Raw genomic sequence first — 25858 nt, forward strand, 5'->3', positions numbered from 1 at the left:
CCCCCCCCCCCCCCCGTGCGCGCGCCTTCAGCGGGCAACGCTCCCGCTGGAACCGCGCAGATGCCCCCAACTCCCCCCGTGCACGCGCCAGCACCCGCAACAGGCCTGTAGCGGAGGGACATCTGCAGGTCAAATTTCGCAGCAATGGAGGCAGAGCAGAGCGGGACGAGGATCATTAGGACCAGTGCTGCGGATCTGTTAATGCTGGTAAGACAGTCTCTCTCACTCCATTGCTGTCAATCAATAAGTTCAGTATAACAACCATCCTGCATTAGATGTCCCCCCCCCCCTTGCCCCACAACTGTGATCGCTTATAAATCCCTGTATAGTGTCAGTGTACTGTATGTGTGCGTATATGGACCCCTGTGTAGTGTCAGTGTATCTGTGCGTATGGACCCCTGTATAGTGTCAGTGTACTGTATGTGTGCGTATGGACCCCTGTGTAGTGTCAGTGTATGTGTGTGCGTATGGACCCCTGTATAGTGTCAGTGTACTGTATGTGTGCGTATGGACCCCTGTATAGCAGGGCCGTAACTACGTGTGTGCTAAGTGGGCTTGGCACACAGCGCAGTTGCCCTGAGGGCGCAATGGCCAGCGGCATGTAATGAGTCAAATTGACTCATTACATGCCGCCTCTGGCTGCTGTGTGCGCCGTGCGCCGCGCCGGGCAGCGTTCAAGGAGGAGGAGGGAGGGGGAGCAGGGAGCCGCAGCAGCGCTATTTGATTGGTAGTAAGCGCCGCTGCAGCATCCCCCTCTCCTTCTGTATTGGCTGCCCGGCGCGATGCTGGGATGCGGTTCCTTCATCCCAGCATCCACAGCAGCGCCAGGCAACCAATACGGAAGGAGAGGGGGATGCTGCAGCGGCGCTTACTACCAATCAAATAGCGCTGCTGCGGCTCCAATCCCCCTCCCTCCTCCTCCTTCTCACCTCACTGCCTGCACCGAGAGGGAGATGCCAGCACGAGGAGCCTGTCAGCGGGGAGAAGGTAAGTATATCCCTCTCTCTCTCTCTCTCTCTCTCTCTCTCTCTCTCAGGGGGACACCGTCTGCCGCAATGTGTAAAGAGGGGGCCTGGCTGCCGCAATGTGTAAAAAGGGGTCCTGGCTGCCGAAATGTATAAAAAGGGGGCCTGGCTGCCGCAATGTGTAAAAGGGGGTCCTGGCTGCCGCAATGTGTAAAAAGGGGGACTGGCTGCCGCATGTGTAAAAAGGGGTCCTGGCTGCCGCAATGTGTAAAAAGGGGGACTGGCTGCCGCAATGTGTAAAGAGGGGGCCTGGCTGCCGCAATGTGTAAAAAGGGGTCCTGGCTGCTGCAATGTGTAAAGAGGGGGCCTGGCTGCCGCAATGTGTAAAAAGGAGGCCTGGCTGCCGTAATGTGTAAAAAGGGGGCCTGGCTGCCGCAATATGTAAAAAGGGGGCCTGGCTGCCGCAATGTGTAAAAAGGGGGACTGGCTGCCGCAATGTGTAAAAAGGGGGACTGTCTGCTGTAATGTGTAAAAAGGGGGACGCTGTCTGCTGTAATGTATAAAAGGGGCTCTACCTGGTGTAGTGGCGCTACTGTGCAGCGTAATTTGGATAATGTAGACCACTGTGCACTGTAGTATGCATTGCTATTATTTTGTGACCACGCCCCTTCCCCGTGATGCCACGCCCCTATAAATTTTTTGCGCGCCTACGGCGCGCACTGCCCCTGTCTTGCATGGGGGGCGCCACTGTCATTTCTTGCACACAGCGCTAAAATGCCTAGTTACGGCACTGGTGACACATTATATACAGGTTTAAAGCTGAAGAGCATTATAATGTAAATGTGGTTTCACTGGCTGCATTGTTGTGTATTTCCTGATTTATTCTGCACTAATGGCTATTTGTTGTTTGCACTGTAGTGGTGGGTCTGTAATGCTGAACAGCACTTTACATAGGAAAGGAATCCCATAATTAAGGTTTCAGGTTTCCCCAGCTTTCTTCCAGGCCCTTGTTACTTGTCATGGAATACAAGTAACTGGCTGGAAGAGCGCTAGTGTTCAAAGTGCCCATCTTTCATCACCTTCAAAATGGGAAGGGAAGTAAATATTATAACATATTGTAAATAAAGAGTCCAAGGCAACGTAGTAATGTACACACAGTGACTAACTTCACTTTATACTAGAAAAAAATATGTATACAATACAATGAACCCCATGCGACCTCCTCCTATGTAGAGAACATACATAGGACTCGGCGCTTATAGATTTTATTACTCTTCTCTTGTCAGCTGCCATCAGTTTAAGGGAAATACTCCACCCTTATTATATCAAGACAAAAAGACAGTTAAGACAACACTAATAAAATAAATATTTAATCAGTTCAATAAAAAAAAAAAAAATTCTCAATATCCAAACAATACCACACCGGCCAGCATGAACAAATAAATATTAAAAAGAATATGCATTTATATAAATTTATTATCAACAATAAATCCCTTCTTTCAAACAGCTGGATCATCGCACATGCTGTGAATCACTCTCATTATAATCCGCAGTGCAAAGTGTAATGGGTATTCTCTCAGTTCCTTCTCTCCATAGTACCGAATAAATAAATAAAAGCTATAAATATAATAAATAATAAAGAAATTGTAACACATGTAATATACATAAGAAGGAAACACTTCCCGCAAGTTGGAGTAAAGTACGTGGAGGAACATACCAACACTCGGTACTATGGAGAGACTGAACTGAGAGAATACTCACTAAACATGCGCAGTAACTACTCCAGATGGAGGCTTTGTACGCAGCTCTACTATGCATGTGCAAACCAGCAAGATATCGGTATTTAAAGTACCCTGCACAGAGAGAGTAACTTATGACCTCTGATGAAGTTGCTGACCACCAATATAGGTGGAGAAATGCGTAAGGACCTTTTTTAATTCTTGCCAACAATGCCCCAGCCTGCCAACTATCACATGCAACCTATAGGAGATGAACGGTAATGAAATACTCCAGAAAAGGCTGCCCTCTTTTAAAAGGATAAGCACCAGGAGCTGGGAGATGCCATAGCAGGACCTATATGTTAGTGGCTAATTAAATACTAGGACAATTTCTTCTTCCATCTATCACTTTCCTGGCCAGGAATTTGGACACTTTTTTTTTTATAAATCTTGTTGCCATTAGAAAGGAGCTAAACTGGCATTATCTAGACAGGTTTTTAATTTCTATTTTAAAGTGATATGCACAATGGATTATAATGCGAGTGATGCAGTCATGTGCGATGATCCAACTGTGCGAAAGAAGGAATTTATTGTTTGGATATTAAGTTTATCTGCATAAACTTTTTTTTTTTTTAAATTCAATGCTTTTTATTGAAATTGAAATTTCACACAAACAACACACAAACGTTATCCACACCCAACATGTGTAGAGACAGCAGTACATGCATGCAGTCTATAATGCATCTAGTAAACATTATTACTCGTATAACGTATAATCACAAAGCAACGATGTCTTAGTTCAACACATCCTAAACATAACAGTTCCCTTAAACTCATAAGCATAGCAGAGTTGGCATATTATAGTACGCATATCATAGCAAGGCAAGACCGGCCGCGTGGGGGCCCCTCTCCCACAACATCCCAGACTGATACACGAGGGAGAATACAGGTCTAGCTGTATCTCTCTTTGTAATACTTAGAGTCCATCCATCTACCCCATATTGTGGACCATTTCCTCTCCACCTTCCTAGCCAGAAACACAAATTTTTCATGCGCAATTGTTTCATTGACCAGGGAAATCCACGCCCTAGACGCCGGGGCCTCATTGGCCAGCCATAGCCGGGCAATACAAACCCTAGCTAAAGCGCATAAATTAATAACATATCGCCTACTAGGTGGGTCTAAAGCTTCCTCGTCCACAATCAGCAGTGCACAAAGCGCAGGAGTACATACGAAGGAGGGAATACCTGTGTCACACAGGATACGTATAACCGCCGTCCAAAACACAGACACGCCAGGGCACAACCACAGTAAGTGCCAGAAATCTGCATCCACGGCTCCACATCTAGGGCATTGCGAGCTATGAGCGCCCCCGATATGCGCTAACCTCACCGGGGTCATATACTCCCTGTGTAGAATGTACAGTTGTATTTGCTGGTATCTAACAGAGGAAGTGGAGATCCGATGAGCTCCCATAGCAGTATTCCATGCATCATCCGATAGCGTTCCCACATCTGATTCCCATCTACCCCGAAGAGCCGCGAGAAGGTCATTGTGGTGCATTTGCAGGATACGACCATATATCCTAGAGACTAAGTGTCCCGAGTCTATCGTTTGCAGCATTGTTTTAACCGGGGAGTCAGCCAGGACTGGAGGGCCATTTGGGAACTGGGCTGCCAGCGCATGTCTCAACTGTAGGAATTGAAAAAAGAACCTTGAGGGAATGTTGTGTGCACGCTGAAGTTGTTGGAATGAGTTAAGAATCCCATCACTATATAACTGGCCCAAAGATGATACTCCCCATCTCCCCCAAACTTCTCGGACCTGAAGATAACACAGTTCCGGTAACCCATATGTGTTATCCAGTGGGGTGTCCGGGTCAACGCCATGGCCCCGCATCACCGAGTGCACCATTTTCCATATTAGAAGAGATTGCTTAATAAGCGGTATTGTGGACATTTTAACGCTGCCACAGAGAAGTAGCTGTAATGGGGAGCCCCCCGGGTAGTCGTGATGCAGCATCAGTGAATGCAGAGCCAGGGCATCGAGGTCATTAACCCACTCCCAGATATGCATCAATTGCGCCGCGTAGTAGTAGAAACGGAAGTTGGGGAGGGCCAGACCCCCCATTTCACGTGTTCTGGTCAAGGTATCTAGTTTTAAGCGTGCTCGTTTACTGGCCCACACCAGGGAGGAAAGCAACCCGTCTATTTGTTTAAAAACCTTCTGTGGAATATAGACAGGAGATTGCTGCAAGACATATAGAAGTTTGGGCTGGAAGACCATTTTAACCATATTAACCCTCCCCGTGACTGTTAAAGGCAATTTACCCCACGTCTGCACCCGGCCGCGGAGATACATTATTTGAGGGGTAATATTAAGAGAAGAGAATTTTTTAGGGTTATTAGACACCCAAATACCCAAATATTTGAAGGATTCCACCCACTTCAATGGAAGAACCGCCAACGGGGAGGCAGGGACTTCGCCTTTAAGTGGGATAATAAAGGATTTCTCCCAGTTTATCAGTAGACCAGAGTATCGCCCGAACCCAACAATAATTTCCAAAATCCTAGGCATAGACTCAGCATAGCGATCCACAAACAGCAGAACGTCGTCAGCATATAGGGCCACCCTGTCTTCCCGAGTACCCACTTTAAGTCCATAAATACCCGCATCTGTTCTCAGAAGACATGCAAGAGGCTCGATGGCCATAGCAAACAGGGTAGGGGACAAGGGGCAACCCTGTCGCGTGCCTCTAGATAAGGGAAAGGAGTGAGATACGAAACCATTAACCGCTACCCTTGCCGAGGGAGAGGAGTACAGCAGCCGAACATATTTAATAAATTTCGGGCCAATACCAAATCTATGCATAACTTCCCATAAATATTCCCACTCCACAGAGTCAAAAGCCTTAGCGGCATCCAGCGAAACGATTATGGAAGAGGAAGGGTCCGCCCGGGGGATTTGTAGGTGGGTAAACAGACGTCTGAGATTAATGGAGGTAGATTTATTAGGCATAAATCCCGTCTGATCCGGGTGTATAATGTGGGAAATAACTGTATTTAATCTGCCAGCCAATATCTTAGCCAAAATTTTAATGTCAGTGGGTAGGAGGGATATAGGACGGTAGGACTCCACTTTCTTAAGATCCTTGTCAGGTTTAGGGAGAACCACAATCACTGCCTCCGCCATAGACGGAGGGAGAGATTCCTGTATAAAAATCTGACTATATAATTCAAGTAGGCGGGGTACAAAAAAATCCAAGTTATGCTTATAGACCTCAGAGGGTATTCCATCCAAGCCCGGGGCTTTACCACTAGGGGAGGCCTCAATCGCTGCCCTAACTTCATCGGGGGAAATAGGCGCCTCCAAAAGGTCACAAGCCTCCCTGGACAAGGTGGGAAAACAGACACCGTCCAAATAATCATTCAATTGCGATGAGGTACAATCCAATTTAGATTCATATAAGCGACTATAGAAGGATACAAATTCAGCCGTCATTTGTGGAGTCTGGGTCAGGTGAACACCTTCAGCGCTCACAATCTCTACCACTACACTAGTAGGTCTGTCTCCCCGAGCCAAAGAGGCCAGGTATGTCCCCGGCCTCTCCCCCGTAGCGTATAAGGTATGGGATGAGAAAAGGAGTCTATGCTGAGTCTTTTCCATTAGGTAGTCTCTCCATTCCCTCTGAGCCGACAACCAGGCTGACCTGGAACTGATCAAAGAGTCCTGCAAGTATTGTAGCTCTGCAGCGGCGCTCCGGGGCTCCAACTCAGCCTCCCTTCTCCTATAGAAGGATTTTAAATCAGACACCCGTTTAATCAAACTCCCCCGTAAAAAGGCCTTAAATGTGTCCCATAAATTAGAAATAGCCTGGTCGGCACTATTCAGTGCAAAGAACTCCCGCCATGCGGCCACCAATTCAGATCCATCCCCCATGTGAACGAGCCAGAATGGATTAAATTTCCACACAGCTTGGCCTCTATCGCAATTAAAGTCTAAATTAAAGGTCAAAGGGGAGTGGTCTGATATACCTCTAGTCTCATACCTAATATTACTGACGCGGGGAGCCATGTCGCTCGAGAGGAGGGCCAGGTCAATCCTAGAGAACGAAGAGTGGGAGTGTGAGAAACACGAATATTGTTTAAGAGAAGGTTGTCTCAGTCTCCAAGGATCGACCAGGCCCAACCCCGACACCACGTCTGCAAACCCAGATCTCCCAGGACCTGCAGCAGACGGAGACATGGAGAGCCTATCTATTACCACGTCTAATACATTATTGAAGTCCCCTAGGCAGATAACAGACACCCCGGGGGATAAGGCCATGAACCCAGCAACCTTCTTAAGAACATCGGGAGAGTATGGAGGTGGCACATAGACAGCTAGCAGGAGGACAGGAACATAAAATAATCTACATTTCAAAAACACATATCTCCCCCATGGGTCCATTTGTATAGATTCCATTACAAAAGGGACGGTCCGCTTAATAAGGACCGAAACCCCGCGTGAGGCGGATGTGTGCATAGAATGGTAAGCCCAACCCACCCAGGGCCTCTTCAGTGATAGAATCCTACTCCCCACCAAATGTGTTTCCATAAGACAGACAATGTCAGCGGCATAGTGTTTGATCTGTCGGAGTACAAGAGACCTCTTAACTTTATCATTGAGCCCTCTCACATTCCACGATAACACCATAATCCCCGTCATAATACAACAAAGACATAATCAGTGCATCACCCCGCGGCCGGTCAGCCCCGCCACGTACAGATTCAGTAACCAGACACCATTGCTTATATTGCACAGTAGTAAACCATGTACTTTCACAACATACATTTCCGCTCAAAAAGTAAATATAACCCAACATCCCCCCCTTCCCCCCTCCCTGTATACCACCCCCAACATGCAGCATACCTGGATCCCAGAACTGAGTGTACATACCTAAAAATGAAAGTAAACCAAACTTTATTGCACCATCGGCCAGTGCAAACACTCCTTAATCGGGGCCAAGAATGTAATGACTCTCGGGGATAGAGAACAACTAGGAAACAGCAAAATTAGGAGGTAGCTCCCAGCCACCAGCCTTTCCCCCCTCGAAAACAAAAACAAATGAGGGGGGATCATAGAGATCCGCCCCCTAGGTCCATCTAATACCCAAGATAAACACATACTCGGATATCATAAAACCACCTATATCAGGTCAAATGTTTAGCAATCCCCCCCCCCCCCCCACCTCCCACCCAGAGACCAATAGTATAGCAGGAAGAAAAGAGAGCAAAAACAAACAACAAATCCCCCCAAGGTATAATCATAACAAGAACATACCAAGTACATCATGGCTGACTTAAAGAGTATACATATATCCTGTCTGAACTGCGATAATAATGTAGCGGGGGCTAAAGGAAGCAATAACAGCACTCATACAGGCCCGCATCCTATCACCTCGCAATATCTAACACATGTATCTAAGACAGACAAAATAAGTAGCCAGAAAAGGAGAACAGGAGAAAATCAGCTTCCATGATCAGCCGGATAGTCACTAATCCGCAAGGGCACGTCTCGCCGGGAATCGCCTGTCCAACCACACCATGGCCTCACGAGGGGTCGTGAAAAACTTTGTTTCCCCATCCGCCACTACCCGCAGTCGGGATGGGAATAGCATGGCATACGGCAGGTCAAGTTCACGAAGTCTCCTCTTGACAGGTATAAACTGAGCCCTATCTTTTTGTACATCCACCGCAAAGTCCGGAAATACCGATATTGGCGATCCATTCCATTTCAGAGGGCCCTTAGTACGAGCCAACCTCAGAATTGTGTCCCGATCACGGTAATGAAGGAACCTAGCAATAAAGGTACGGGGTGGAGCCCCCGGCGGCATTGGGCGCATTGGGACTCTATGGGCCCGTTCAACAGTGAAATAAGGCGAGAATTCCTCAGATCCGAAAGAATCACGAAGCCATTTTACGAGAAACTCTTCGGGAGCGGAGCCCTCTTCTTTCTCAGGCAGGCCAATGAAGCGGACGTTATTGCGCCGCAGACGCCCCTCCACATCCGTGAGCTTTTTGCGCACATCATTCATCTGAGACTCCAAAGCATCAGTGCGACGACCCAGCGGGCCAACGGTATCTTCGACATTGGAAATACGGGTCTCTGCTTCTCCCACTCTCTCTCTCACCCGCTGGAGGTCTTGATGAATAATGGAGAGGTCGGACTGCACCTGCCCGATTTTATCAGCCAGGCGCACTTCACTGGCAGTTACCGCGTCCAGTACTCTCTGTAGTGCCGCATCCGGAGGGTCAGAGGAGACCGAGCTATGAGCAGGAGATGGGGGCGATGCCTCGGATCTTGTAGCCTCCCCTCTCCGCTGCTGGGGGCCCCGGTCACTAACAAACTTATCCATCGCTCCCGCCGCCGCGCCGGTCTGGCGACCCTTCACCATTTTGGACAGCACGGTGTCGGTTCTCCCGGTCTGCAGGACGTATCAAAGCAAATATAGGCAAAGAAAAGGGGGGGTGCCCACCCGGGGGGGTGCCCACCCCAGCCGGCAAACGGACGTCAGGCAAACTATAGATATGTATAAATAGCCAGCAGGGTCACAAACTCCGGGTCTAGTGCAGCGTGACCAACCACCTCAGCAGGGGTACAGGGATTATCACTTCCAGCCAAAGCTGCAGAACATATAATATCAATTCCCGGTACTTCCCCGCCAGCAAGCTTGCGGATTATAATAGAAGGAGGGAGAGAGTCATATGCATCACAGTATCCACAACTTCCCCAGCACCTTAGATCCAGTGTAACAGAGGGAGTCCAGAAAATGGCCGCCAAGACAGTTACCCCGTAGAAATTCAGGGGGCCCCACACACTTCCAGATCTCCCCCACAGGTGCAGGGGTGCCTTACATATAGATACCAACCGCCCAAATGTGCCCCGTCAGGATGGTGCAGGCGGCGGCGAACAGCGGAGCCGCACTTCCGGTTTCGCGGGCAGCGCGTCCCCGCAGCAGAGGAGACGGTTCAGGGAGTTTCGCCCGCGGCTCCCCCCAGACCTCACAGGGGATCAGCACTCAGCAGGGCAACAGTAGAGCTCACGGCACCCTCAGCTCCCCGGCGCTCCGGACGGCCGCAGCGAGCGGCAGATGATACAGGCGCAGAGCCGAACTTCCGGTCCCCACACGAGGCAGCGGCTCACGACACGGACCAGTGCCCGCCGGCGTCCAGAGCTCCCGGGCCTCCAGCAACTGCAGCAACAGGTCTATATTCACTCCAGGGGGGAGCAGGGAGCCTTTATGTACCGGTGGCTGTAAAGTTGGACCCAGAGGGGGAAGCAGGATATAATTACAGGATGAAGTGGCTGGAGAGCTGCACAGTATGAGTGCTACTCCATGCCCGTCCTGGCCACCATCTGCATAAACGTTTTAATATTTGTTTGTTCATGCTGGCCGGTGTGGTATTGTTTGGATATTGATTTTTTTTTTATTGAGCTATTTAAATATCTATTTTATTAGCGCTTTATTAACTGTCTATTTGTCCTTCTATGTAGCTCATTTGGATACTTGAACAATGCAGGGTAGACTTGGGTAGACACCAGGGTAGACACCAGTGAGTTGGCGGGCCTGTGCCCTGCGTGGCACAGGAGACACGGATGGAGGCATGGATTTGCCTAGAAATGATGGGTCACTGAATGTGTTTGTGAATAATAACTGGAAAAATGCTGAGACATTTTTTCATGAAGCTTGTTTTTGGCTAATCTACCATAGGATCTTACATATATATATATTTCTCTAACGTCCTAGTGGATGCTGGGGACTCCGTCAGGACCATGGGGAATAGCGGCTCCGCAGGAGACAGGGCACATCTAAAGAAAGCTTTTAGGATCACATGGTGTGTACTGGCTCCTCCCCCCATGACCCTCCTCCAAGCCTCAGTTAGGTTTTTGTGCCCGTCCGAGCAGGGTGCAATCTAGGTGGCTCTCCTAAAGAGCTGCTTAGAAAAAGTTTTTTTAGGTTTTAAATCTCAGTGAGTCCTGCTGGCAACAGGCTCACTGCATCGAGGGACTTAGGGGAGAGATTTTCAACTCACCTGCGTGCAGGATGGATTGGAGTCTTAGGCTACTGGACATAGCTTCAGAGGGAGTCGGAACACAGGTCATCCTGGGGTTCGTCCCGGAGCCGCGCCGCCGACCCCCCTTACAGATGCTGAAGATCGGAGGTCCGGAAACAGGCGGCAGAAGACTCTTCAGTCTTCATGAAGGTAGCGCACAGCACGGCAGCTGTGCGCTATTGTTGCTACACACTTCTCACTGACCAGTCACGGAGGGTGCAGGGCGCTGCTGGGGGCGCCCTGGGCAGCAATATTAAATACCTTTAGTGGCAAAGAATACATCACATATAGCCATTAAGGCTATATGTATGTATTTAACCCAGGCCAGATTTCTCAAAACCCGGGAGAAAAGCCCGCCGGAAAAGGGGCGGAGCTTATTCTCCTCAGCACTCAGCGCCATTTTCCTGCTCAGCTCCGCTGTGAGGAAGGCTCCCAGGACTCTCCCCTGCACTGCACTACAGAAACAGGGTAACAAAGAGAAGGGGGGCATAAATTGGCGATATTTATATATTAAAAGCGCTTATAACAAAAACAACACCTTTTAGGGTTGTTTATATACATTTATAGCGCTTTTGGTGTGTGCTGGCAAACTCTCCCTCTGTCTCCCCAAAGGGCTAAGGGGGTCCTGTCTTCGATTAGAGCATTCCCTGTGTGGCTGCTGTGTGTCGGTACGTGTGTGTCGACATGTATGAGGACGATGTTGGTGTGGAGGCAGAGCAATTGCCGGTAATGGTGATGTCACCCCCTAGGGAGTCGACACCGGAATGGATGGCTTTAGTTATGGAATTACGTGATAATGTTAGTACATTACAAAAGTCAGTAGACGAAATGAGACGGCCGGAAAACCAGTCAGTACCGGCTCAGGCGTCTCAGACACCGTCAGGGGCTGTAAAACGTCCCTTACCTCAGTCAGTCGACACGGGTACCGACACAGATGAATCTAGTGTCGACGGTGAAGAAACAAACGTATTTTCCAACAGGGCCACACGTTATATGATCACGGCAATGAAGGAGGCTTTGCAGATCTCTGATACTGCTGGTACCTCAAAAAGGGGTATTATGTGGGGGGTGAAAAAACTACCTGTAGCTTTTCCAGAATCAGAGGAATTGAATGACGTGTGTGATGAAGCGTGGGTTAACCCAGATAGAAAAATGCTAATTTCTAAGAAGTTATTGGCATTATACCCTTTCCCACCAGAGGTTAGGACGCGCTGGGAAACACCCCCTAGGGTGGATAAGGCGCTCACACGTTTATCAAAGCAAGTGGCGTTGCCGTCTCCTGATACGGCCGCCCTCAAGGATCCAGCGGATAGGAGGCTGGAAACTAACCTGAAAAGTATATACACTCATACTGGTGTTATACTGCGACCGGCAATAGCCTCAGCCTGGATGTGCAGTGCTGGGGTAGTGTGGTTGGATTCCCTGACTGAAAATATTGATACCCTGGATAGGGACAGTATTTTATTGACTCTAGAGCAATTAAAGGATGCGTTTCTTTATATGCGAGATGCTCAGAGGGATATTTGTACTCTAGCATCAAGAGTAAGTGCGATGTCCATATCTGCCAGAAGAAGTTTATGGACGCGACAGTGGTCAGGTGATGCGGATTCCAAAAGGCATATGGAAGTGTTGCCATATAAAGGAGAGGAATTATTTGGGGTCGGTCTATCGGATCTGGTGGCCACGGCAACTGCCGGCAAATCCACTTTTTTACCTCAGACCCCCTCCCAACAGAAAAAGACACCGTCTTTTCAGCCGCAGTCCTTTCGCTCCTATAAAAACAAGCGAGCAAAAGGACAGTCTTATCTGCCGCGAGGCAGAGGAAAGGGTAAGAGAGGGCAGCAAGCAGCCCCTGCCCAGGACCAGAAGCCCGCCCCGGGTTCTACAAAGCCATCAGCATGACGCTGGGGCTTTACAAGCGGACTCAGGAGCGGTGGGGGGTCGACTAAAGATTTTCAGCAATCAGTGGGCTCGCTCACAGGTGGACCCGTGGATCCTGCAGATAGTATCTCAGGGTTACATGTTGGAGTTCGAAAGGTCTCCCCCTCGCCGGTTCCTAAAGTCTGCTTTACCAACGTCTCCCTCAGAAAGGACGACGGTATTGGAAGCCATTCACAAGCTGTATTCTCAGCAGGTGATAGTCAAGGTACCCCTCCTACAACAGGGAAAGGGGTATTATTCCACACTATTTGTGGTACCGAAGCCGGACGGTTCGGTAAGACCTATTCTAAATCTGAAATCCTTGAACCTGTACATACAGAAATTCAAGTTCAAGATGGAGTCACTCAGAGCAGTGATAGCGAATCTGGAAGAAGGGGACTTCATGGTGTCCCTGGACATAAAAGATGCTTATCTGCATGTCCCAATTTACCCCTCACACCAAGGGTATCTCAGGTTCGTGATACAAGACTGTCATTATCAGTTTCAAACGCTGCCGTTTGGTTTGTCCACGGCCCCTCGGGTCTTTACCAAGGTAATGACCGAAATGATGGTTCTTCAACGAAGAAAAGGCGTATTAATTATCCCTTACTTGGACGATCTCCTGATAAGGGCAAAGTCCAGAGAACAGCTGGAAGTCGGTGTAGCACTAACCCAAGTAGTGCTTCAGCAACACGGGTGGATTCTGAATCTTCCAAAATCTCAATTGACCCCGACAACACGTCTGCTGTTCCTGGGAATGATTCTGGACACGGTTCAGAAAAAGGTGTTTCTCCCGGAGGAGAAAGCAAGGGAGTTATCCGAACTGGTCAGGAACCTCCTAAAACCAGGAACTGTGTCAGTACATCAATGCACAAGAGTCCTGGGAAAGATGGTGGCTTCTTACGAAGCAATTCCATTCGGCAGATTCCATGCACGAACATTTCAGTGGGATCTGCTGGACAAATGGTCCGGATCGCATCTGCACATGCATCAGCGGATAACACTGTCACCAAGAACAAGGTTGTCTCTCCTGTGGTGGTTGCAGAGTGCCCATCTGTTAGAGGGCCGCAGGTTCGGCATACAGGACTGGGTCCTGGTGACTACGGATGCCAGCCTACGGGGCTGGGGAGCAGTCACACAGGGAAGAAACTTCCAGGGTGTATGGTCAGACCTGGAGACGTCTCTTCACATAAATATACTGGAGCTAAGAGCGATATACAATGCTCTAAGCTTGGCAAAACCGCTGCTTCAGGGTCAGCCGGTGTTGATCCAGTCGGACAACATCACGGCAGTCGCCCACGTAAACAGACAAGGCGGCACGAGAAGCAGAAGAGCAATGACAGAAGCTGCAAGGATTCTTCGCTGGGCGGAAAATCATGTCATAGCACTGTCAGCAGTGTTCATCCCGGGAGTGGACAACTGGGAAGCAGACTTCCTCAGCAGACACGACCTTCACCCGGGAGAGTGGGGACTTCATCCGGAAGTTTTCCACATGATTGTGAACCGTTGGGAAAAACCAAAGGTGGATATGATGGCGTCTCGCCTCAACAAAAAACTGGACAGATATTGCGCCAGGTCAAGAGACCCTCAGGCAATAGCTGTGGACGCTCTGGTAACACCATGGGTGTACCAGTCAGTGTATGCGTTTCCTCCTCTGCCTCTCATACCAAAGGTACTGAGAATTATTCGGAAAAGGGGAGTAAGAACAATACTAGTGGCTCCGGATTGGCCAAGAAGAACTTGGTATCCGGAACTTCAAGAGATGCTCACGGAGGATCCGTGGCCTCTACCTCTAAGAAGGGATCTGCTTCAGCAGGGACCTTGTATGTTCCAAGACTTACCGCGACTGCGTTTGACGGCATGGCGGTTGAACGTCGGATTCTAAAAGAAAAGGGCATTCCAGAGGAAGTTATTCCTACCTTGATTAAGGCTAGGAAGGAAGTGACCGCACAACATTATCACCGCATTTGGAGAAAATATGTTGCGTGGTGTGAAGCCAAGAAGGCCCCAACGGAAGAATTTCAATTGGGTCGATTCTTACATTTCCTGCAGGCAGGATTGTCTATGGGCCTCAAATTGGGGTCTATTAAAGTTCAAATTTCGGCCTTATCAATCTTCTTCCAGAAGGAATTGGCTTCAGTGCCTGAAGTACAAACTTTTGTCAAGGGTGTACTACATATACAGCCCCCGATTGTGCCCCCAGTGGCACCGTGGGATCTAAACGTAGTTTTGGATTTTCTCAAATCTCATTGGTTTGAGCCTCTCAAATCTGTAGATTTGAAGTATCTTACATGGAAAGTAACCATGCTACTGGCCCTGGCTTCAGCCAGGAGAGTTTCAGAGTTGGCGGCTTTATCGTACAAAAGCCCATATCTGATTTTCCATTCGGACAGGGCAGAACTGCGGACACGTCCTCATTTTCTCCCTAAGGTGGTTTCGGCTTTTCACTTGAACCAGCCTATTGTGGTGCCTGCGGCTACTAGCGACTTGGAGGACTCCAAGTTACTGGACGTTGTCAGAGCATTAAAAATATATATTTCAAGGACAGCTGGAGTCAGAAAATCTGACTCGTTGTTTATATTGTATGCACCCAACAAGATGGGTGCTCCTGCGTCTAAGCAGACGATTGCGCGTTGGATCTGTAGCACAATCCAACTTGCACATTCTGTGGCAGGCCTGCCACAGCCTAAATCTGTAAAGGCCCACTCCACAAGGAAGGTGGGCTCATCTTGGGCGGCTGCCCGAGGGGTCTCGGCATTACAACTTTGCCGAGCAGCTACGTGGTCAGGGGAGAACACGTTTGTAAAATTTTACAAATTTGATACTCTGGCTAAGGAGGACCTGGAGTTCTCTCATTCGGTGCTGCAGAGTCATCCGCACTCTCCCGCCCGTTTGGGAGCTTTGGTATAATCCCCATGGTCCTGACGGAGTCCCCAGCATCCACTAGGACGTTAGAGAAAATAAGAATTTACTTACCGATAATTCTATTTCTCATAGTCCGTAGTGGATGCTGGGCGCCCATCCCAAGTGCGGATTGTCTGCAATACTTGTACATAGTTATTGTTACAAAAATCGGGTTATTATTATTGTTGTGAGCCATCTTTTCAGAGGCTACTTCGTTTGTTATCATACTGTTAACTGGGTTCAGATCACAAGTTGTACAGTGTGATTGGTGTGGCTGGTATGAGTCTTACCCGGGATTCAAGATCCTTCCTTATTGTGTACGCTCGTCCGGGCACAGTACCTAACTGAGGCTTGGAGGAGGGTCATGGGGGGAGGAGCCAGTACACACCATGTGATCCTAAAAGCTTTCTTTAGATGTGCCCTGTCTCCTGCGGAGCCGCTATTCCCCATGGTCCTGACGGAGTCCCCAGCATCCACTACGGACTATGAGAAATAGAATTATCGGTAAGTAAATTCTTATTATTACTGTAGTACAGAAAAGCATTCTAGGACCAAATCAGAAATTGGGCCATGTCTGCAGTTTTGGTTATAAGTTGTTAGGTGATATGAATGTAATGCTTAATTAATTTTTTTGTCTTGCTCATATGTGAAGTTTTAAAATGTTCCTTATGATTCAGTCCTCCTCATAACTCATTGCTCAACCTCTCTGAACACCCACAGCCCCTCTGTCCCAGTTCACCCTACTGGTTTATACCTCTGCCTCTTACACGTACAGGATCCTCTTCCAACAGAACACTCTTCTTAACACCAATGGCACTTTGTTCCCCGGTCTCCCATGAGCAACCCGGATCCTGTCTGTCCATCTACTGTGCACTGTTGTGTTGTCATCCTATGTTATTACATGTGTGTGTATGTGTGTGTGTGTGTGTGTGTGTGTGTGTGTGTGTGTGTATATGTTTATATATATATATATATATATATATATATATACACACATATGCAGCTTCCTCTGGTGCCCTTCTTATATAATGCATAGATAAGGAAAATGGACGGACATCCAGAGTTTACGAGAAATGAATGACAACTGCTGCAACAGAGTCTGATGCCAACGTTGCAGGGCTTGGCCCTTTTGTCATGTGTGATATTTCTTGATAAAAACACTTTTATATCAATGAGGAATTCACATTTACAGAACCAAAAAGGGGGTACTTATCGCATTTTATATAGACAATTCACCTGATAATCGAAACATAACTGGCTCGATTTAGCTTGTTTGTTTGTTTAATTTTTTAAGTTCTCAAAAGCAGAGTTGCACAATATTCAAGATCGATTTTCACATCTGCTTTTTATTAACAGTACATTATATTACAGTAGGAATGCATTTCCATCCTACGCAGAGCACTTAGACTTTTTGAAATACATTTTTTATTTATTTTCATAGCTACATCTACAAAAACTTTGACGAAAGAGCAAAGCAAAGAATGAATGTTTTCACTGCAAAAAGCGCCACGTAATTGTAAAATACAAAATGAAAAGCTTAACTGTTCCTTGGGATAATGTTTTGTATGTGAATTTTGCTGAAATCGATACATTTGTTGTTGCTTGTTATAAAAGCATCAGTGCATAGATCAGATTGGTGCCTTAGGCAGCTTCTTTAGCAAGATTGATTATGCAATCAAGTTATTGGAAATACTGAATTTCATAATAACATGTAATTAAAAAGAAAGTGTGTTTGTAGTGTGGTAGAGAGGACATAAATCATTGATAGTTGAAGGTCAACTCTACTAATCTCTTTGTCATCAAAAACTACAAGTACTTCTCACTTGTTGTAAATACTTACCATGCCTTATAATAGGGTAGAATACTTATTTTACATGTCATCTAAAAATTACAGGAAATCCCATTCGCTGATGAAAAATGTACATACTGCATGTGAGGTATGCCAAACCTTCTGTATTACCCTACTTTACAGATGAACATGCTCACTACGTTTTCCTAGAGGTTGATAACATTAATAAAAGAGAGTAATATCTACACTTTAAAATAGGTCAGAAAACAGTTGAATAATTTTATTAAGTATTTTTAAAATGTCTGTTAGAACAAATGTACATTTTGCATGTACACAAAAGTTGACATAATGGGTGGTATTCAAATGATATATCACACCCAATCTCCTTTCTAAAGTGACCCGTTATTGCGCTTATCACGTCCATAGTAATCAGGTTTAGCTGCGTAAAGGGTTAGGGCGCCTTGCTGAAATGATAATACCACGCCCGTCAGCAAAAACAGCACGGGTGTGCAAGAGGGTGAAAAGAATTGAATACCGCCTTAATATGTATGATATGAGTAGCCGGAAATAGGACTCATGTATTTTGAGATTGCAGTCTAGATTTTATTATTATATATTGAATGACAAACTTGCATATGCAGGAAGACATGACCATGTACTAATAGACATGTATATATCATGGCCAGTGTCTTGGGAAGGTTTCATTATTCCAGATTCTGTTCTATTTGGTAGAATATATATTAGAGAAAGTTTTAGGATTCTCTCCTTTATTAAGTCTGTGTTATGCACCAGGACTGTCCTGGGCAGTTGGGACATATAGGTGTCCTACACCATGGCTGTGGAGCATTGCATGACTGGATGGCACGATTATAGTCTCCTTGCTAAATCCAAGACTTTTGTGAAGATTAGTTACATTTAAGGGCCCTACACACTGGCAGATAATACTGCACGATATGAACTTTCTCGTTCATTAATGAATGAGAACTCATTCATATCATGCAGTGTGTAGGCACCAACCATTAACGATGCGCGGCCCGCGCTCATTAAAAGTTGGTGCCCCGCCGCTTATGCATGCAGGCCAATATGGACGAGATTGTCCATATTAGCATGCAGTGCACTGGAGCCGGGTGACGGGGGGAGTGGAGAAACTTCACTCCCCCCCCCCCCCGTCACACCTCCCCCCAGGCCTCCGTGACGGCCGTATCTGCCGTCGGGCAGCTCGGCGGCGGATCTGGCAGTGTGTAGGGCCCATTACTCTAATTGCGGTATATACTTGCCCTACACATTAAAACAAACAAAGGCTGAAGAGTGGTGTTTTTCAGAGCCACACAAGTTTAGCAAACCAAAACCTTTTCACCAAGTACCCAAATATATTATGTAGAAAAAAAGGGTAAATAGCCTGTTACATTTCATATCAGCTCACTCACTGGGGAATGTGTAAGTATGACTTCCATTGCTTGTATTGTTCTTTGTGTCTTGGTCATTATTGCTGGACCCCTTATCGTTTATATGCACTTTATTTATATGCTTATGTTCAGTGTAAATAAAATCCTAGGTTTCTTTCCAAATATAAAATTTTCCTTTTCTAACTAAATTGTTTTAGGACTCTATCACTGAGGAAATGGTTGAATTGCTGCAGCCGTACCTGGACATGGAAGACTATAATCTCGAGTCTGCCAAAAAAGTGTGTGGCAATGTAGCGGGACTCTGCTCCTGGACACAAGCCATGGCATACTTCTTTGGGATTAACAAAGAGGTTCTCCCCCTGAAGGTATGGATTAGCACGCTTCATTATGTGCATGTATTTTGTTTTCCAATGTCATTATACTGCTAGAGGACTTACTGCCGGGCATCGACATCTAGGTGTTCCAACGGGACTTACATGTAAGAAATGTGACTTTAGTTTCTTCCCAATATTCAAATAGATTTCCACAACGTGTCCATATTTTATATTGCTGCAAACTCACAATACAAATTGTTAGTGCTGCAAATAATAGACTTTTATTTAAGATGTACAATAATCCCCAGTAAATACGTTTCCTGGTTTGCCTCTCATGCCCCAAACACTGATTACATTACAGAATAGCACAGACACTACTAAGTTGGTTAAAGCAAAAATTATAAACAAAAAATCCCCAATAAACTTTAAAATATGTCTTCACTGGAGCTATAAATATCATGATGTCTGGTTAATTAGTATTCCGTTTTTTATTACAGTTATTTTTTTATTTTTTTTCTTGGCTGATTTGTAGCACTGTGTTACGTTCAGTTTCATTATATATTTATGTTGCTCCATCTCCCCCCTGCTAGTTTTAAGACATATTCTCCTGATTAGCTAGAGTTATGCTGTGCGCACTGAGAATGATTGGCCCTTGATGGAGTTTAGACTGGAAATTATAAATAACTTTCAATAAAGTTCCAAGGAGCTGATGTTAGGTTTACATTTCCAGAGCATCTAGCAACTGTGGTAATTTGCAGGTATGGCATATGGTGTTTTATTCTTTGAAAATGTATGGGTATAATATTTACAATAACACAGGGAGAAGCAATTCCATTGACAGCAGAAGTGCAATACATTTAGTTTGCCACTATATTTTCATTGTGGGGGAAATAATGCGTACTTTAAGTAAAGGGGGTATCAATGTTTGTACAGAATACAATATGTAAAATGATATAACTAATTAAAAGGTTACTTTATTTCTGTTATATTTGTATCTAGATTTCTAAGAGAAAAATCCTGCAGTGCCTAATAATAATTTAATAAATAGCAAGAAGCAAATAGGTTTGTGTTGTTATTAAGAAAGACATGCAGTTTGTATAATCTCCTTTTTCCTTTATGGGTATGGTTACATATATAGGTTGAGTATCCCTTATCCAAAATGCTTGGGACCAGAAGTATTTTGGATATCAGATTTTTCCATAATTTGGAATAATTGCATACCATAATGAGGTATTATGGCGATGGGACCTAAGTCTAAGCACAGAATGCATTTATGTTTCATATACACCTTATACACACAGCCTGAAGGTCATTTTAGCCAATATTTTTAATAACTTTGTGCAATAAACAAAGTGTATGTACATTCACACAATTCATTTATGTTTCATATACACCTTATACACACAGCTTGAAGGTCGTTTAATACAATATTTTTTATAATGTTGTGTATTAATCAAAGTTTGTGTACATTGAGCCATCAGAAAAGAAAGGTTTCACTATCTCATTAAATTCCGTATTTCGGAATATTCCGTATCTTGGAATATTTGGATATGGGATGCTCAACCTGTACAGAGAAATAAAGAAATTCACATTAAAATAGGACAACACGTTTTTAATGATCATGCTTTTAAATACTTAACATACAGTATAGCAGCCATTTACTAGTCCTTGGTCAAAAGCCAGATATAACTTATTCCAATGTGCCAACATGCAATCAAAATGCAATTTAATCAAAAGCTATAGTAATTAAATATTCCTTGCAAAAATGTAGTGTCGTAAACATCAAGACAATTTGAATATAAATTGTTCTAAGAACAACAAAGACAGAACGTTATTAAATGTGATTTAATATGACACCAATTAGTCAAAGTGCTTTTTGGTACAACTGCTATGCAAATGGAGATACATAGAAATGAACAGTTTTTCAAATAAAACAGAAATAAAGTCAGAAGTGACAGAATTTTACTCTCACTTAATCTTTGCCCTATGAAAAGAAGTGATACAGTTTCTCAGCAGCAGGCTTAACCCAGACACTGAATTTTTTTGAACACTTCTTTGACTCTGTTTTTGTTTTCTTTATTTTAGTTATTGCCCCAATATACCATATAATAAGATTTTACTCACCGGTAAATCTATTTCTCGTAGTCCGTAGTGGACGCTGGGAACTCCGTAAGGACCATGGGGAATAGACGGGCTCCGCAGGAGACTGGGCACTCTAAAAGAAAGATTAGGTACTATCTGGTGTGCACTGGCTCCTCCCACTATGCCCCTCCTCCAGACCTCAGTTAGGATACTGTGCCCGGAAGAGCTGACACAATAAGGAAGGATTTTGAATCCCGGGTAAGACTCATACCAGCCACACCAATCACACCGTATAACTCGTGATACTATACCCAGTTAACAGTATGAAATATAACTGAGCCTCTCAACAGATGGCTCAACAATAACCCTTAGTTAGGCAATAACTACATACAAGTATTGCAGACAATCCGCACTTGGGATGGGCGCCCAGCATCCACTACGGACTACGAGAAATAGATTTACCGGTGAGTAAAATCTTATTTTCTCTGACGTCCTAGTGGATGCTGGGAACTCCGTAAGGACCATGGGGATTATACCAAAGCTCCCAAACGGGCGGGAGAGTGCGGATGACTCTGCAGCACCGAATGAGAGAACTCAAGGTCCTCCTCAGCCAGGGTATCAAATTTGTAGAATTTAGCAAACGTGTTTGCCCCTGACCAAGTTGCAGCTCGGCAAAGTTGTAAAGCCGAGACCCCTCGGGCAGCCGCCCAAGATGAGCCCACTTTCCTCGTGGAATGGGCTTTTACTGATTTAGGATGCGGCCATCCAGCCGCAGAATGCTCCAGCTGAATTGTGCTACAAATTCAGCGAGCAATAGTCTGCTTAGAAGCAGGAGCACCTATTTTGTTGGGTGCCTACAGGATAAAAAGCGAGTCAGTTTTCCTGACTCCAGCCGTCCTGGAAATATAAATTTTTAAGGCCCTGACTACGTCCAGTAACTTGGAATCTTCCAAGTCCCTAGTAGCCGCAGGCACTACAATAGGTTGGTTCAAGTGAAAAGCTGATACCACCTTAGGGAGAAACTGGGGACGAGTCCTCAATTCTGCCCTATCCATATGGAAAATCAGATAAGGGCTTTTACATGACAAAGCCGCCAATTCTGACACACGCCTGGCCGAAGCCAAGGCCAATAACATGACCACTTCCCACGTGAGATATTTCAAATCCACAGTTTTAAGTGGCTCAAACCAATGTGATTTTAGGAAACTTAACACCACGTTGAGATCCCAAGGTGCCACAGGAGGCACAAAAGGGGGCTGAATATGTAGTACTCCCTTTACAAATGTCTGAACTCCAGGCAGTGAAGCCAGTTCTTTCTGGAAGAAAATCGACAGAGCCGAAATCTGGACCTTAATGGAACCCAAGTTTAGGTCCATAGTCACTCCTGACTGTAGGAAGTGCAGAAAACGACCCAGCTGAAATTCCTCTGTTGGGGCCTTCCTGGTCTCACACCACGCAACATATTTTCGCCAAATACGGTGATAATGGTTTGCGGTTACTTCTTTCCTGGCTTTTATCAGCGTAGGAATGACTTCCTCCGGAATGCCCTTTTCCTTTAGGATCCGGAATTCAACCGCCATGCCGTCAAACGCAGCCGCGGTAAGTCTTGGAACAGACAGGGCCCCTGCTGTAGCAGATCCTGTCTGAGCGGTAGAGGCCATGGGTCCTCTGATATCATTTCTTGAAGTTCTGGGTACCAAGCTCTTCTTGGCCCATCCGGAACCACGAGTATCGTTCTTACTCCTCGTTTTCTTATTATTCTCAGTACCTTTGGTATGAGAGGCAGAGGAGGGAATACATAAACCGACTGGTACACCCACGGTGTCACTAGAGCGTCCACAGCTATTGCCTGAGGGTCCCTTGACCTGGCGCAATATCTAGTTTTTTGTTTAGGCGGGACGCCATCATGTCCACCTGTGACCTTTCCCAACGGTTTACCAACAGTTGGAAGACTTCTGGATGAAGTCCCCACTCTCCCGGGTGTAGGTCGTGTCTGCTGAGGAAGTCTGCTTCCCAGTTGTCCACTCCCGGAATGAACACTGCTGACAGTGCTAGGACGTGATTTTCCGCCCATCGGAGAATCCTTGTGGCTTCTGCCATCGCCATCCTGCTTCTTGTGCCGCCCTGTCGGTTTACATGGGCGACTGCCGTGATGTTGTCTGATTGGATCAGTACCGGCTGGTTTTGAAGCAGAGGCCTTGCCAGACTTAGGGCATTGTAATTGGCCCTCAGTTCCAGAATATTTATGTGTAAGGACGACTCCTGACTTGACCAAAGTCCTTGGAAATTTCTTCCCTGTGTGACTGCCCCCCAGCCTCGAAGGCTGGCATCCGTGGTTACCAGGACCCAGTCCTGTATGCCGAATCTGCGGCCCTCTTGAAGATGAGCACTCTGCAGCCACCACAGTAGAGATACCCTGGTCCTTGGAGACAGGGTTATCAGCCGATGCATCTGAAGATGCGATCCCGACCACTTGTCCAAGAGGTCCCACTGAAAGGTTCTTGCATGGAACCTGCCGAATGGAATTTTGCTTCGTAAGAAGCTACCATTTTTCCCAGGACTCGTGTGCAGTGATGCACCGATACCTGTTTTGGTTTCAGGAGGTCTCTGACTAGAGATGACAGGTCCTTGGCTTTCTCCTGCGGGAGAAACACTTTTTTCTGTTCTGTGTCCAGAACCATCCCCAGGAACAGTAGGCGTGTGGTATGAACCAGCTGTGACTTTGGAATGTATAGAATCCATCCGTGCTGTTGTAGCACTTCCCGAGATAGTGCTATTCCGACCAACAACTGCTCCTTGGACCTCGCCTTTATAAGGAGATCGTCCAAGTACGGGATAATTAAAACTCCCTTTTTTCGAAGGAGTATCATCATTTCTGCCATTATCTTGGTAAAGACCCTCGGTGCCGTGGACAGTCCAAACGGCAGTGTTTGGAATTGGTAATGGCAATCCTGTACCACAAATCTGAGGTACTCCTGGTGAGGATGGTAAATGGGGACATGTAGGTAAGCATCCTTGATGTCCAGGGATACCATGTAATCACCCTCCTCCAGGCTTGCAATAACCGCCCTGAGCGATTCCATCTTGAACTTGAATTTTTTTATGTATGTGTTCAAGGATTTCAAATTTAAAATGGGTCTCACCGAACCGTCCGGTTTCGGTACCACAAACAGTGTGGAATAGTAACCCCGTCCTTGTTGAAGTAGGGGCACCTTGACTATCACCTGCTGGGAATACAGCTTGTGAATTGCCTCTAGCACAGCCTCCCTGCCTGAGGGAGTTGTCGGCAAGGCAGATTTGAGGAAACGGCGGGGGGGAGACGCCTCGAATTCCAGCTTGTACCCCTGAGATACTACTTGAAGGATCCAGGGATCCACCTGTGAGCGAGCCCACTGATCGACAAAATTTTTGAGGCGGCCCCCCACCATACCTGGCTACGCCTGTGGAGCCCCCGCGTCATGCGGTGGACTCAGAGGAAGCGGGGGAAGAATTTTGATTCTGGGAACTGGCTGACTGGTGCAGCTTTTTCCCTCTTCCCTCGTCTCTGTGCAGAAAGGAAGCGCCTTTGACCCGCTTGCTTTTCTGAAGCCGAAAGGACTGTACCTGATAATACAGTGCTTTCTTAGGCTGTGAGGAAACCTGAGGTAAAATTTTTTCTTCCCAGCTGTTGCTGTGGATACGAGGTCCCAGAGACCATCCCCAAACAATTCCTCACCCTTATAAGGCAGAATCTCCATGTGCCTTTTAAAGTCAGCATCACCTGTCCAGTGTCGGGTCTCTTAATACCCTCCTGACAGAATGGACATTGCATTAATTCTGGATGCCAGCCGGCAAAATATCCCTCTGTGCATCCCTCATATATAAGACGACGTCTTTAATATGCTCTTATGTTCGCAAAGTAGAATCCCTGTTTGACAGGGTCACAGACCACGCTGCAGCAACACTATCTGCAGGTCTCAGTCTAGTACCTGAGTGTGTAAATACAGACTTCAGGATAGCCTCCTGCTTTTTATCAGCAGGTACCTTCAAAGTGGCCGCATCCTAAGACGGCAGTGCCACCTTTTTTTGACAAACGTGTGAGCGCCTTACCCACCCTAGGGGATATCTCCCAGCGTAACTTATCCTCTGGCGGGAAAGGGTACGCCATCAGTAACTTTTTAGAAATTACCAGTTTCTTATCGGGGGAACCCACGCTTTTTCACACTCCATTCACTCATTTGATGGGGGAACAAAACACTGCCTGCTTTTTCTCCCCAAACATAAAACCCTTTTTTAGTGGTACCTGGGTTAATGTCAGAAATGTGTAACACATTTTTTATTGCCAGGATCATGTAACGGATGTTCCTAGTGGATTGTGTATATGTCTCACCTCGTCGACACTGGAGTCAGACTCCGTGTCGACATCTGTGTCTGCCATCTGAGGGAGCGGGCGTTTTTGAGCCCCTGATGGCCTTTGAGACGCCTGGGCAGGCGCGGGCTGAGAAGCCGGCTGTCCCACAGCTGTTACGTCATCCAGCCTTTTATGTAAGGAGTTGACACTGTCGGTTTATACCTTCCACCTATCCATCCACTCTGGTGTCGGCCCCACAGGGGGCGACATCACATTTATCGGCATCTGCTCTGCCACCACATAAGCCTCCTCATCAAACGTGTCGACACAGCCG

At 46.4% G+C, this 25858-nt stretch overlaps 1 protein-coding gene across 1 annotated transcript in view; it reads left to right on the forward strand.

Moving 5' to 3' along the window:
- LOC134929613 (dynein axonemal heavy chain 5-like) overlaps positions 1–25858 on the forward strand; it is an 837675-nt gene that overhangs the window by 563915 nt on the left and 247902 nt on the right. The window contains exon 60 of the mRNA XM_063925200.1: positions 18996–19163. Within this exon, the coding sequence (XP_063781270.1) occupies positions 18996–19163 (168 nt within the window). The remainder of the gene's footprint in view (positions 1–18995; positions 19164–25858) is intronic.

This window comes from Pseudophryne corroboree, chromosome 5 (genome assembly GCF_028390025.1).
Source record: "Pseudophryne corroboree isolate aPseCor3 chromosome 5, aPseCor3.hap2, whole genome shotgun sequence".
Taxonomy (NCBI): domain Eukaryota; kingdom Metazoa; phylum Chordata; class Amphibia; order Anura; family Myobatrachidae; genus Pseudophryne; species Pseudophryne corroboree.